At 43.7% G+C, this 14,866-nt stretch overlaps 1 protein-coding gene across 3 annotated transcripts in view; it reads left to right on the plus strand.

Moving 5' to 3' along the window:
- LOC138212275 (protein FAM222A-like) overlaps window positions 1–13,614 on the plus strand; it is a 19,818-nt gene extending 6,204 nt beyond the window's left edge. For 2 of the 3 annotated variants that reach the window (XM_069172577.1, XM_069172587.1), the window contains exons 2-3: window positions 3,199–3,364; window positions 10,947–13,614. In XM_069172577.1, coding sequence (XP_069028678.1) covers window positions 3,235–3,364; window positions 10,947–12,433 — 1,617 coding nt within the window. In that variant the 5' untranslated portion in view covers window positions 3,199–3,234 and the 3' untranslated portion in view covers window positions 12,434–13,614. Of the gene's footprint in view, window positions 1–3,195; window positions 3,365–10,946 lie in introns of all 3 variants that reach the window. The other variant, XM_069172571.1, reaches the window with a different exon arrangement.
- The last annotated feature ends 1,252 nt before the right edge of the window (window positions 13,615–14,866 follow it).

Genomic DNA, 14,866 nt, shown 5'->3' on the forward strand with positions numbered 1-14,866 from the left:
TTTTAAGAATACTTTTAGTTGGAAAGATGTTATTAAAGCACCAGCTGTCTGCCTGTTAAACTAAAATGATAAAGTCTCTCCATCACGTCCCTCATGGTTCTTCACTTGACCTTATTGTCTCAAACTGCCCCGTCCTGATCCCAGGACAGACGACACACTTACAAAATGAAGCCTTTTGCATTCTGTCAACGACGAGGGAAAAGGTTTGAAAAATAACCTTGTCCACCAGAACATCCTTATCAGAAGAGCGTTGGGGGATGTTAGATGGACCGCAAAGCACAAGGTCTTTATCTCCCTGCAGGCCCTCAGAGGGCCACATCACGCTGCTTATCAGCCGCGTGGACGTCGCCCGAGAGGGCCGAGAATTAAACGTTCCTGCAGCTTAAACTCTGTGTCCTTTTTTCTTCTTTTTTTCATGTTAGAGAAGTCCTTGAATTCAGAGAGAGACACTGGAAGTGGCAGATTATGGACTTTGTGAGAAGCTCTCAGAAAGGCTGGTTAGCTGAAAGCTGATGAAAACTGTCTCTGAGGGAGAAGAACACTGATCACTGCGTTAATGACGAGGTCCTTGACCTTATTATGAAGGTTGAGTTGAGCTCTGCTAATTACTGTTTTGAAGATTGCTGAGTTACTTTGAAGTTTTCACATATAGATAATGTCTGTTATTTTAGCCACTTATAACAATTGTGAGAAACCTTGATATGACATTATGAGAAAGAACAAAACATTTTTACCGAGCAAATCATGGAGGGCTGGAGAACTGAAGTTGCTCGATAATATCACGCGTCCTGGAATCACTCTGATTTCTTGTTCCTCTTTTTCAGGTACTCGACAGTGTGAAGGCAATTTTAAGTTGAAGTTTTCATAAAGTCTCTTAAGATTTAAGATTTAGATAGCACCATGAAAGAAGCCATCATGCACACTTTATGCATCATATCTGGCTCATTTCTGCTTTCAGGGAAACGTTTTTTTCATTAAGCCACTGCTGGCCTCTCTTTGAATTATAATGCCCTCCTTCATGTATTTTCTTCCAGCTGCAAATTATGGCAGTAATGGAAGGTATTCCAATTCATGTCTCATCTTCTGCTTGTGAAGGGATTTCCCTGGAGACGCCTTTTCTCTCTCGTGCTCCTTCTGCCTTTTTCAGTATCTCCCTCTTGACAAATGTGTGGTAATGGAAGGGTTGTTGTGAAATTGCTATTATTTTCAAAATGCAATCGGACCATAGTGAAGCTTTGAGCTCCTCAGATGTGTGTCTGTGTTCAGAAGAGACGGGTTGTGCGGTGCAGTTTGAAGTGAGCTTGTTGTCACCGGGGGACAGATGTTGAGCGGAGGAGGGAAGAGTGAGCGAATCTTTCTTTTTTTTTGGCACCTGAGTAAAAAAGAAATGCCGATCTGTCTCGTCTTTCTTCTGAGGCGAAGGTAATCATGTTTCTGCAGCCCATCACTGAAAATGTTGCTCTGTGGTTGACTCGCTTCAGCTGCCCTCCGGACCCTGAGGGAGGAATGAAAACAAAAATCCAGAAGAACCTTCAAACCGAACAAGTAAAAAGGCAATCTGACAGCTGTGTGCTGCGGGCTTTTATTATCCTGGTTGGGGACCACTGCATTGTGGGAAAATACAGGGTTTCTTGTACTCATTGTATTGATTGACTATCTTTATCATAAACGCCTGAAATATTTTGCATTGAGAGCAGCTGTTTGTCTACGAGATCCCCGACTCACATAAAGTTTTTTAGTTTTGCAGTGCTAGCGTTCACGTTCGCTGACTCTTTCAGATAATCAGAGAGAATGTAAAAAGCGATTATGACTGAAATATTCCCTCAATGGCTGGCGTTCTCCGAGTGATTGCTTCAATCAGCACAGCTGTGGAGAGGCGCAGTCTTGTTCAGACACGAGCTCTCGTTTCCTCTGACAATACTTAACTCTGCAAACAGCACAGCCTATTTTCGGGAGCGAGCTGCTTTTGGCTTTCTCTGCCGATCAATAGGGCCATAAATGTATAGAAGATGAAGCCGAGGTCTCTGGGCTGGTTAGAGATTGAAACACACAGCCTGAGGCTAAATGATGTTTGTGATCACAACCGACACAACAAGGTTGATAACAGGAACGAGCCATCGTAACAACTCAGCAGAAGAAGGAGATGGAGTCATCATTACATTTTATTACTTTCTGAAATGTACAGTCTCTGCAGTTCAAAAAGGGGCTCCTGGATTTTAATATGGTAAAAGGACCCAAGGTGGCTGCAGAGTTTTAGGTCTGTAAGCTACAGAAATAACGAGGAAAACATATTTCTGAAAGAAGAGCGCCCCTTGGGGGATTTTAGTGTTTTCTATCTACGAACATCAAACTGATGTTTGTTGCAGGAGTTTTACTGTGTTGATATAATTTGATGCTTTTTCTTAAAGTTGGCATCGTACTTCTAGTGATCTTCTTAAATATGCAGAACAAAGAATCATAAAAACACGTCGAAGGAAAACCGAAGCGGGTCAGTTACCTGTGCTGAGGTTGGTTTTTTCTACCACTGTTGAAAGTTTTGCTCAACAACTATTTCATAGATTGTTGTGGAACTTTGTAAAAACATTCATGATCCCCAGAGGATGAATGAAATTTACATCCATGAGGATGATGTGTTTTGTTCTCTCGACAACTTTTGTCGCCATGAAATTTGAACCGACAGGTAGCCCGCTGACGTTTCCTTTCATGGCCTCCGAAGGTCACCGTGTTTAACTGTGAAATTTCCCAACAGACGGTGAATTTCTTGGACTTTTATGATCCCTTACTTTTCCGTGCAAACATGAGGTTGACATTTGTGGTTAAGCCTGAAAAGCCTCAACAACTACTGTGCGGATCGCCATCCAATCTTGATTCAGACATTCATGCCAACATTTTAATTTGTCATTTAAAAACTGACCAAAATAACGTCATTCCCGTCAACCTCAGCTATACTTTGCGGTCAAATGTTCTAATGAGCTACTTTTAGCGTTGCTAAACTAAGATGGTGAACGTGGTAAACATGATCCGTGCTGAAGATCACAATGTGAGCTTCTTCATTGTGAGCAGGATGAAGTTAGCGTTTAGCTCAAAGCCCTGTTGTCCATAAGAATACAGAAACACTAGTTTGGCTGCATCTGCATTTTGCTTGTTATTAAAAGCGAGTGCAGAGTAAAAAGCTGTTGCTTTCCTTTTTTCCAGCAGGTTTATCCCGGCTGTGCGCAGCCTCAGTGAACTATCATGCTGGCCTGTATCCAGAGACGGCAGAACCTCTCGTCGCAGCATCTGGCCTGCACACCTAAAAGCCTGGATGTTCCAGCGCCACTCTTACTGCTGCCAGTTCCACCGCTGCAGCCATGCACCCACAAAGGTGAGTCGGTCACACAGGTGAAGACATGTTGTCAAAGGCAGCAAACGCACAATCTATCAGTGGCAGGGGACGGGGTGTTTCACTCCACAGAAACACATCTCCACCTTCCCGACTCTGGAAAAGCCTGCTCCACCTTGTCGCCTCCACACTCTATTTGCAGCGTGTTGAGATTTTAGCTGCTGTGAAGCTTCTGGAGTTCAAATAATGGGGCTCCTGATGATGATGCCTGTTAGTCGCACTGGTAATCAGCGTGCTCGCAGTGCAAATACTCGCAGGTCAAAGTGGACTCTGAAATTACAGAGTTAATCAACTGTCCCGTACAGGGTCACTAACGCTGATCGGTCTGGGCAGAAAGGCTCCGTGTCGTGTTGCTTGACCTTCATGGTGACTGATTACACTGCGTTTGTTGAAAGGTTGAGTGGATGTCTTTGGGACTGGGATTTGTGATTCGATTTCTTTCAATTATCTGATTGGATGCGGCGTGTCTCCAGATTTAGCTCCTGGTCCCGGCTGTCTTTATTTAGGTTAGTCTACATCCACGTTATTTGTGCTGCGGTCACTTAGACTGCGAATCTTTTTTCTTCCTGGACAGCCGACATTCACATAATGAGATCGCAGTATCACAAATGAATTCATTCTGCTGTGGTTTTACTTTCTCAACTGCTTTAAAAAAGTTGCTGATGCATCATTCTTGCGGTTTAAAGCTGCCGTAAATTAAAGATCTATAACTACTTTCAATCTAATTGTTCTTCTGGGTGTGTATTGCAGTCTTATGATTGTAATTAGCCATGAATCATAAAAACACAACTTATTTGGGTCATTTATGGTTTGTTTGATTGTTTAATGTTTTGGTGTTGTGTTGTGTCATTATTTATCATTATAATATAACTATCACTATATATATATATATATATATATATATATCACTATAATTAACCTGTTTTATGGACTAATGGAGATTAGCTGCACTGCAGAAGCTAATAGGGACGGTTGCAAAAGAGCACAGCTCAGACTAGAAAGCAAGAGCATGCAAATGGTGGACATTCAGAACAGTACATAATAATATATATTATATATAATATAAAATAATAATATATTTGTTTCTTAAATCTACAAGACTATCAAGGTACGCGTAGCGTATATAACATCTGTGCACCTTTGTCAGGATGATCTTGTCTGACAGATCATGTAACTAATTAACATTTAGTTTATTTGCAGGATATCTTGAAATGTACCACTAAACATACCTCAATATATGTTTGAAGTACGCAATGTATAGAAGGCTCATCATTATTTTCAGATTTAATGACCCTGTAATTATCAGATTCAGTGACACCTGCACATTCACACAGCTGTTTTCACCTATTGTGGATAATTAGACGCCCGTCAGGCTGAAGTTGAGTTCAACCCTGCTGAGGTCACCAAACGCCCCACAGCTAAAGGATCCTGATCTAACAGGTGCAGCAAGACGAGCAGGGCAGCCAGGGAGATGTCAATCAAGTGAAATGCATAAAGAACCACAGAACTATGAGAAGTGAAAACACTGCATGACAGACTGTTTTTTTTTTTTTTATTATTATTACGTCTCTTTAATTGACTTGTAGTCCAACAATGTGTGTCCAACCATGCTCTAAATCTAAAATACTGGAATTCTTTCTGTCTTAAACTCCATCTGATCTCTCATTTCCTGGGGCAAAATACCTCTTTGTCTTTTTTCTTATTAAATATTAATTGGGAATCATTGAAGCACTTGTCTGCTAAATGTTGGAACAGAAGGGCCCGGTTTGCCTCAGGCAGAACCAGGGATGCATTTCTCATCCTGTTTACCTGCAGGGCCTCCAGTCCTTGAGTTTGATGTACTGCGACTGTGCACAGTGCAGCACCCTCCAGCGCTGGCCTGACATTTCAAGCACAGCCTGGAGGAACAGGCTGCTGACGGGAGCTCGGTCTGTGAGGTCCGGGCTTCTTCATTAAACGAGTCGCCGCTGGATCAAGTTAAATAGAGACGCTCTTTAGCTGCGCTTTTGAAAGCCATTTCCATTTTTAGCGATCAATAAATGGAAGGCACAGGACACGAGAGCTCTCAGCCACACAAACCCATGTGAAAAATGTCCGAGAAACGAGTGTTAGGAATTATGTGATGAGAGTGACTGAGAGCTGAGCTCCTCTTCTGCTATCTCAGCTCGAAAGCAGGGTCTGGAAATGCTTTTTTTCCCACGCTGCCGGCCTGGGCTCGGCTGGTTTTCAGAGGGGAAACTTTGCCCAAGCTGGGCCAAGCGGCACAGAAACAAATGAGGAATGACACTGGTGCAAAGAAGTATTCTCCAGAGCCTCCTCGAGCACACATAACGAAGTGTTGGACCCTGAGGTTGCTCTGTTCTGGGAGCACCGTTCAGACAGAGATTACTGACACGAAAAGAAGGAGGCCTGTGAAAATAGGGTGAAGGAGTGTCTGCGTTTTTATTTTGGCGTGTTTACCGAAGAGGCTGGTGAGTGGAGAGGTCGGCGTGAGTGACGTCTAAGAGCACTCGCTCTGCTGCTCGCGTGGCCGGTGTCTTACTGCAAAGTGGAATGCAGAGAATTGGCTCTCGCTTCTGAAGCTGTTCGACGTGTTGGAGGCTTTAAAACGACGGCGGGCGGCGGCTCCAATCGGAGAGGTGGCCAACTCAACGTGGCATCGTTGAGTTGGGAACAAAGCTGTTGTAGTCACTTATCCTTTTATGTACATAGTCTTTAACTTTTTAACAAGGAAACTGACACTGTTGTTCTTTTTTGTAACAATCAATCTAGAAATCTAGTTTTATGTTTTATGTCCATCCAAAACCATCGAAGTGATCCGGCTACGAGTCGCCAAAATTGTCTGTACAGAAAATGAATGTTTCTGAAATAATTACTCCACTTTATAACAACTTCATCGGTTGTGTGAGTCACCTGTTTGAGTCTCTCACGGCCACAAATCAATCAGTTTGTTTACTGAATGGTTGACATTTGGGGTTTGGAAATTTACTGAAGCAATCATGCACAGGGTTAATCTACGGATACGATTTGCATATAATCATGTAAATGATAAAGTAAATAAACAGCAGAATTTTATTTTGAATTTGCGGCAGAGCAGCTGCTAGTTTAGCCGTTTGCTCGGTCTAAGCAGCAGATAGTCGATGGCAGAAACTCGTCTCAAACAGATGAATGAGGGCAGTGCCAATTAATTACATGCTTCTAATGACTGGGCTTATTGGGCCAACTGGGTGCACAGAAGGGGTTGTCATGGTAACAGAGAAATAGGTTTTAAATGCGTCGAGAATGTGCTGAGCTTAGTCCCTGGTTATTAAGGTAGGCCAGAGTGTTTTAAATATCGGGATTATTGGTGTGGTAAACAAGTATTTATGCCTGCTGAGAGGCGCTGTTCTGTAATTAACTGCCAGTTTCCGGTGCCATGTTCCTGCTGAGGATTTGACACTCGCAAACATGTTATCTCGCACAAGTGCTCAAGATAAATCTTTAGCCTAACATCAAAGACCTGTGGGATTTATTTGCCTGACAGTTCTGCCAGCATGTATGGATATTAACAAGGAGTGCGCTCTGATTTTTCACTTTTATCTCATGTGGGAATCACATTCAGCAGTCGTCGTAATTGTTTCCTTATGTTCCCCCTCTGGGTACGAAACGGTTGGAAGCCGTGGTTTTGGAAAAGGCAAGGAGCTTGTCCAACTCCTGTTTCAGCCCTGCCTCTGGGGCTTGTTTTGCCCATAAATTAGTGATTAACTCAAACTGCTCCAAAACAATGAGGTCTCTGCTCTAATCTGAGGGGGGAAATGGCTTCAAGTGTGACCACGGGAAAAAGATTATCCAGTTTAAAGTGGCAGAAAGCGTTGAGTGGGATTGTATGTGGGTGGAAGAAAGGTTATGAAAGACGATATGTACCACAGTATGATTAAAAAAGGAAATGTTTTATCCCAGCCGATTATTTTCCTGCTAATATTTAGAAAAATCTTTCTTTAAGTCACAAACATGCAAAAACACACGCACACACATATCTCATAAATGAGGCCTCGTGGTGATTGAGAGTTTATGATTGGCCCCCCACCTCCAGCTCTTTCTTTCCAAGCACGTCCCCTGCATGGAAGGAGGAAATCAGGATTAGGTGTTTCCTGTGAAAGTGTGCCAGTTTCGCTCGGTGCCATAACAGCGGCGCAGTTTAATGTGTGCGGAGCCCCTTTGAACCAGACAGCAGCGGGACCAGGAGATCTAGCAGGCCTCTGAGATGCAGCACATCAGTGGATTCTGCTCAATTTTTAAGGAAAAATACAAACACAAACGAGCCTTTCTGCATTATGCAACTGACTTCAATCAGCCTTGTCTCAGTGCAAGTGGGGGAAATGCTAAAAGGTCAGAGAATGTTTAAGCGCTGCATGATGGCTTTGGCTGAGGCTGCTTGTGAAAAGTGGCAGATGTTATTTTCTCTGCTGTTTTTTTTCCTCTCTCTCGTCTGCCTCTGTCAAGGCTGAGGAGAGAAGCAGCGTGCGGTCTGCAGGTTCAGGGTGATTAAGTGCTTAAGGTCAGACTGCTAATTATCTCCCTGCCATTCCTTACCTCACAACACATAGCTGCCATTTCCCCCGTTGTCATGTGAACAGCCTCATATTTGTTTTCATTTCTTATCTTTATTTTACACTGCTGAAGTGTGTTGTGTGGCTCCAGTGTCACTCAAAGAAATCTCACCACAAAGAAATATAGAGTTGACAATGGAGGGTTGTTGTTCTTTTTTTCAGTAGTACCTGCGAAAAATGTGTTTTAACCTCTTTAAATGTGTCACTAAATTAGATGTGTCTCTATTTTACATCTTCTGTTTGTAATCCTTTACAGCTGAGGTTGTGACCACCGGTTGAAAATGTAAACGAGCTGTGACCGCTTCAAGCAGCGTCTAATGTTTTCTCCTCACGTTATTTTACTTCTGATTTTCGAGATCTGAAGTGTTTCTTCTTCTATTTCTTCTCGTGACCACTGAGATCTATATGTTGACCCCTTGAGGGTTTGGAACCAGGTTAGAGCCACTATAATAAGCTGTAATGGGATTTTGCATGACTTTCATTTACTTGACTATATAACGTTTCTTCAGGCTCAGATACTGAAATTTAATCTTGTATTGATGTAAACCTGCTGGAGGAACAACGTGAATGAACTCCCGAAGGGAACAGAGACTGACTGAAGGAATCATACACCAGAGACTCTGTGTGGGTCGTCGTTGAGTTTGGGTGAGATCGCAGACTCAGAGGTCCGTTACCATAGTGACAGGTTGTAATCGATGAAGCCCACGGTTTAGATGACATTTGACATTTTGGGTTTGTTTGATTGAGGCGAAGCTTCAAGATCCACTTTCATTACTCCTCCCTCGTGCTTTGGTCGGTAAACACGACACGTGGTGCTCAGTTTACTGACACCACCGATCGGTATTAAAACCCTGAAGACTGAAACCATTACCTCCGGCTGTAATGTGGAGGTATTTTAATGCTGATCGTGCTGTTTCCGATGTCAGTTGTAACTTCGTATTATCCGGTACTTTGTGTCAGGATCACCTCAAATGATCCCTTTTTGATGCATTTGTCACACAGTAGTGATCCTCAGATGATAAATATCTGAATGCATACAACATGCGAGTGCCTGTTTGCTAATGAGGTTTCCATAGCGCCGCAGCAAGGCAGCCTCGGTGGGAAGTGCAGCTGTGTTGTGTCTCCATAGCTCTGACAGGGCTGTAATCTCTGGACTAACAGTATCAGACACCCTGTGAAGACGTGTTAGCATTCAAAGTGTTTGAAGTGTTTGTGGAGCAGCAAGCCAATCGCAGCATGCGAGGCTTAGCGCCGACATTTTACCCAACGAGAAACGGCTAAAAGGAACGTCTTTGATTTGTTTTGCCAAATTATCTATCTTTGCCAATTGAGCAACGTTATCCGAGGCAGAAAATAAACTCATTTTGTGCTCTGGTGGTGTCTGGTGATGCAAAGAGTTATTACATTTTTAAATGTGCCATTACTTCTTATGATCTTAGCTCTCTTCAGGTGGATAGGATTCCTTTCTTTTTATATTTTATATTTTATGGTCAGTAATATTCCATCATATAGCCAGAAGCCAGAAATTGTTGTTGCAGCTGGTGTTTCCTGGTACGTCTTTCTCCACGAGTCGTATTATGGGAAACCAGAGAAGAGAGAGCTCCCATCTTGAAGTTGTATACTGTACAAACACCTCTCCAACATCCCAGATGTCATTGTTTTCTATAGCAGCACCTCCCTGTGATACGTAATAAGCAGTGTTTAGCTTTTGTTGTATTTCTCTGCAGAATTCAGTCGTGCTCCTGGCACCGTGGAGCTGTTCCTTCTGCTCCGCTGGGAGATAGCTGGATGGATTGAACACTCCAGCTTTACCTCTTTCCTCCATTTTAAACACCCAATTTCTTTCTTTCATGAGATGGATCTTGTAGATTGACTCATTTTCACAGTCGGGAGGAGGCTCACTGTAGGCCTGAAATGAAATGAACTCCCAAACCAATTTCAAATGGGAACAACGAGCGAGCTGTCGCCTGCATAGCTGGAATTGGTTTTGTTATTGAAAATGAAATGAAGTGTTTTGTTTTTATTTTATATGTTTTTTGCTCTTTATTGCAGATTACAGCCTTGTTCTGTTGCCTGCTGTGATATCCACAGATTTACAGTGTGATCTCGGTTCATTTCAGCAGCTTTTCTTTTGATGTCAGAAATCCCATAAACGTGTCACTCTGAAAGGTGGCGGTAATTTCTACCAGTTGATTTATTGTTTTTAAATGGTTGGGGGGGGGGGGGGGGTGCCTTTTCCACCTTTTCCTTAGTCGCTAGGAGTTAAGCAGCCATGAAATTGCCTGAATAATAGTGTTTAAATCCAATCTTAGTTTGTCCCGTCAGCTTTCGTGCACACAGTTCAATCAGCAGCGCTCTCGATGATCGCTCTTTTTCCATCTGCATCAACTTTCCCTGCAGTTTTAGGCTCCCGGCTTTTCCTGTAGAATCAGTTCAAGTTTATAGAAGCATAAAGTGGAACAAAATTTCATCGGCTGGAGCTGCTGATGCTCGAGTGATTACGAAGTTGTTGAGAAACAACCAAAAATAAACTATTTATCAGAAATCTTTATGATATGAGTCTTTTTTTTTTTTTTTTTTTTTTTTTAATTAGCTATGCTTGTGTTTTACAGTTTCAGTTTTCAAGAAAAAAAAAAGGAATAATTTTAGGCTATTTTTGAAAGTGTCACTTGATTAGACTCCTCCTCCACTTCCCCCTTCTGCTGTGGTTTAATGGCTGAATGTCTCATTGGACAAACTGCAGTAAAATGAGCTCCTTTTCATCTCTACATGTTCAAGGCTAAACTAATTCTGGTCTGAATTACTGTTGATTATGCATTGATCAAACAGTGCTGGAGGTGTTTCCCTTCATAAAATTAGTTTATGTCGCCATTATCCCCAAAAACAGGTTTTAAACTAAAAGGATGAAACGACAAAATACAGTTTCTTTGGACTGCTTGTGTCGTAATCTCCTTTTCTGTCTGCTCTCTTCTCAGGCGAGCAGGCGTCCGTGATCTCTCGCTACCCTTCTCCGGCAGAGTTGGATGCTTTCGCCCAGAAAACCGCCAACAGCCCACTGTGCATCAAAATCTTTCCGTCTGATGTGCGAGTGCCACAACACAAACAGCTCAACAAAACGGTCAACGGCTTGGACACGACAGGCCAGCGCTGCAGCCCCTACTCACACCCGTACTCAGGAGGATACCAAGGCTTGCTGGGCATCGTCAAAGCCTCTGCGGCGGTCAAAGGTTTGGTGAAAACCTCCGAGGGCAGGAGGACTAAACACGCAAACACCCAGACTTCTGTGGCACCGTATAATAATCCTCTGAATAATGGCTACGCAGCCCGACACGGGCAGAAGGCCTATCGTATAAGCTCATGCAAGCCCCCTGATGTACCCATCGAGACACTTTGTTCTCGCGCAGGGATAACCTCCGGAGATCAGAGCCTGGCCCCCCAGTCGGAGCTGGCGGAGGTTCAAAGCCTGATGAGACAGATGAGCAGAGTTCCCCACAGCCAGGCCCTGCAGCTGGGGGGGGAGGCTCGAGCCAGCCCCTCGCTGCAGGCCGTGGCTGCGGTGGCACATTCAGACTCGGTTCTGGGACTGCCGCCCCAGAGCAGTCTGGCCTTCGCGGGGGCGGTGCTACCTACACAGAGTGCAGACGTAGCCAAAGCTGGATACCTGGAGAAAGGAGACTACGCGGTGTGGCAGCATAAATCTCAAATGCAGCAGCAGCAGCAGCAGCAGCAGCAGCAGCACTATCAGCAGGGAGCAGTGAGGATGTACAGTGTGAGTAACAGCGCTCAGGGGCACAGACCAGCCGAGGCCGGGGTTGGCCAGTCTCCCGAAACCTGCCTCCCGTTGGCATGCTCCTCACAGCTGTCGTATCGGCCGCATCCTGGCAGCGTGGTCGCCGGGCCGGAGCGAATCAGGAGCTCCTCTCTGGGCTCCTCTCTGGGCTCCTCTCTGGGCTCCTCTCTGGGCTCCTCTCTGGGCTCCTCTCTGGGCTCCTCTCTGGGCTCCTCTCTGAGCTGTGCCGCCCTGCAGGGGGAGCTGTGTGTCGGACGCTACTTCGCTCCTTTCTGGGACGGCGTCGTGGCCACCCCCAACAGTGACTGTTATACTTCTCAGGTGCTGGCATCGGGTACGCGTGCGGCCAGGCCTCCAGACTTGGGGCTCGCCCATCCCCACCTCCGCCCGCAGCGTCACCAGCCGCAGCTCCACCCTCCTCTTCCTCCTCCTCATCCTCATACCCAGGCCTACAGCACAGACCAAAACCTCTGTTGTGGGCTGCCTAGTTCCAGCCTGTGCCACGCTGCGGCACTGAGCAGCAGCCTGCAGTCTCTGGAGTGCCTCATCAGTGAGATCCACCCTCCCTGCATCAAAGAGCGCATGCTGGGCCGCGGGTACGAAGCCATGGGGATGCCTCAGCTGCTGGAGCACCAACAGCAAAGCCACATCCACCTCCCCGTCTACAGATAAGACAAGGTGCTGCCACACGACGGGACACAGAAGTGACAAACCTTTTATAGACAATGGAGGCGTGAGTCTAGACGTGAGAGAGAGACATGCCTTTTTAGTTTGTGCATGTACTGTATTTGTAGAAGGCTTTGTGTTATAAGCCTGAAAAGGTAAATGATAATCATGACTTAAGATACAGGTTTATCCTCTGGACTTTCCATGTTTTATTTTTATATCTTAAATGGCCATCGAACATGACTGCTGTTGTTCATTTAATACTGACGCTGAGCACCTAATCACATTTTCATTTTAACATCAGCTCTCAATGTTGCAGGTGATTCCTCTGTACGCCTTTTATAAAGATGGAAACACACTGGTGTGAAATAATCATTGGTACCTTTCTAAAAACTTGAATCTGGGAAGGATCTCTGGGTACAGATTTTGTGAATATATTGTATATTTTTTACATTAAAATTGCTTTTTATTTGAGAGGGAACATTCCTTTAATGAACTTTTCAGACTCTTGTGTTGACAGACAGCTTTTTCACTATGATGCAACTCTCCTGGCCACTAGATGGGGAAATCTTTTGACAATTTGCATATAAATGTGAATCTATTTTTTTTCTGTTATACAGTCATATACAAAATTATGTAATTTAACATCTGAAATGATTTCATGTAGTCATGCTTAGCTCACCGTATTAGGACTGGTGCATTATCCAAATCAACACTGTGGCATTCAGGCCGAGCAAGATGTGCCCTCTGGTTGTATTTGTAACATTGATTTGTTGAAATTTAAGAGGTTGTGTGAAGGTTTGTTTTCTTGAATGAAGTAAGGTTTGTAGCTGAAAGGTTGTGACACCACGTGTGCTGTACGATGGAGCGCCATGTTGAACGCAGGATCATTTAGTGTCTTCTTTGTAGGGCTATATTATCTCTGATGGTTGGACACGTGTGACTGAGTAGTTCTTTGTTTGTCAGCACTGGTTCTGTAATACTATTTATTTATGTCGGCCTGTTGAGTTGTATGGCAAACTGTCTCTATAATTATAAAGTGCAATTATTATATATGAACATGAGAGCGCTCTCCATGAATTATGTTGATGGAATAACTACATTTAGCAATGTACGACCCTAATCCCTCACCCTTTTTTTGCCTCTTCTTAATAAGGATTGTCAAGTAAATTAAATTTTCTAAACCCAGCAAACACTGCGTTATTAACGGTTATTATCTGGCAAACATGCAGCCTTTATTATATTCATGAATGATGAACTAGTTGTGGAAAGCCGAGACTTTTCCTGGTTTTATTGCAGAGGGGATTTAAGGCTTAACCAACAGGCAAGTCTTATATTCTCATTTTATTAAGATCCATCTTTTCTCATGAAGGATTTCTGCTCTATAATTTGATGAAAGTCAATCCTTGGCTGAAATGCACTGGACTGGTTCTTTCATAAATGATGCAAGCAGAAAGCACTAATTTTGTTATCACAGTGAATGATGTTGGTCCAGATGGATGTTCGAGGCAGAAGCCAATGATTACTTCAAACTACATATAGCCTATGGAAATGTGTGGCCCTCTCCTTAACATATTACAATTTGATGTGAAAAATATATGCCTGCTTGAAGATAAATTCACAGGAGTATTACTGGTCACATTATTTAGAAATGGGCTGGCTGTTATTGAATTGTTAATCTAAGACTGCACTTCTTATTTTGTCCTTCAAATCAGATGTTATAGCCGTGATGTAGTTTAGATCACGATAACACGCAGCCACCCCGAGTAGCTTTTATAAAAACCAATAACACAGATGGTGTGAGTAATGGCATTAGGTACACCGTCAGGAATGAAACAGCAATGTTCAACTGATGACCTCATTGCAGATAAGAACTATAGCAGAGTTAAAGGTCAGCTGCTTTGTCATTGAGGCATTGTTGTGAAGGTTTTCTGCTCTTTAGTCTGCATGTGTTCTGGCTTCACTTGGAGCTTTTCCACCCTATCAGGAAGGACTGCTGATAAACCTACAGGATTACGGACATGCTCCTCTTGCTCAGAGACGATTAGCTCCGGCTGGGCTCCTCTGGGAGAGGAACCAGAGCCACTCCGGCCTCTGGGACACACTTCAGATAAGTACGACTGGGCAGAGGCAGAGGACGGTTGATTTGGGGGATTAGGAGACACAGAGAAGACAGATTTCCTTTCTGGTTGAAAGAGAAAAAAATGCATGGCTTTGTTAGCAATCAGCCTTAGAAATACTTTAGCTGAGTAAAACAGATCCACTGAGAGCTGTTCACAAACTGCTCCTGCAGAATTACAGAAAACGTTACTACGTTAAAAAGTTACTTCAGATCTGAGTTCCCAAAAGATGAAACTACGTCTAAATTGCATGTATTGTTATCACTCAACATAATTTAGAATATTTCATGCAGTAGTAGCAACACGAACATGAATAAGA

The sequence above is a fragment of the Embiotoca jacksoni genome, unplaced genomic scaffold (genome assembly GCF_022577435.1).
Source record: "Embiotoca jacksoni isolate LCO1_2020_lvr unplaced genomic scaffold, fEmbJac1.0.p SCAF_10, whole genome shotgun sequence".
Lineage (NCBI taxonomy): Eukaryota > Metazoa > Chordata > Actinopteri > Embiotocidae > Embiotoca > Embiotoca jacksoni.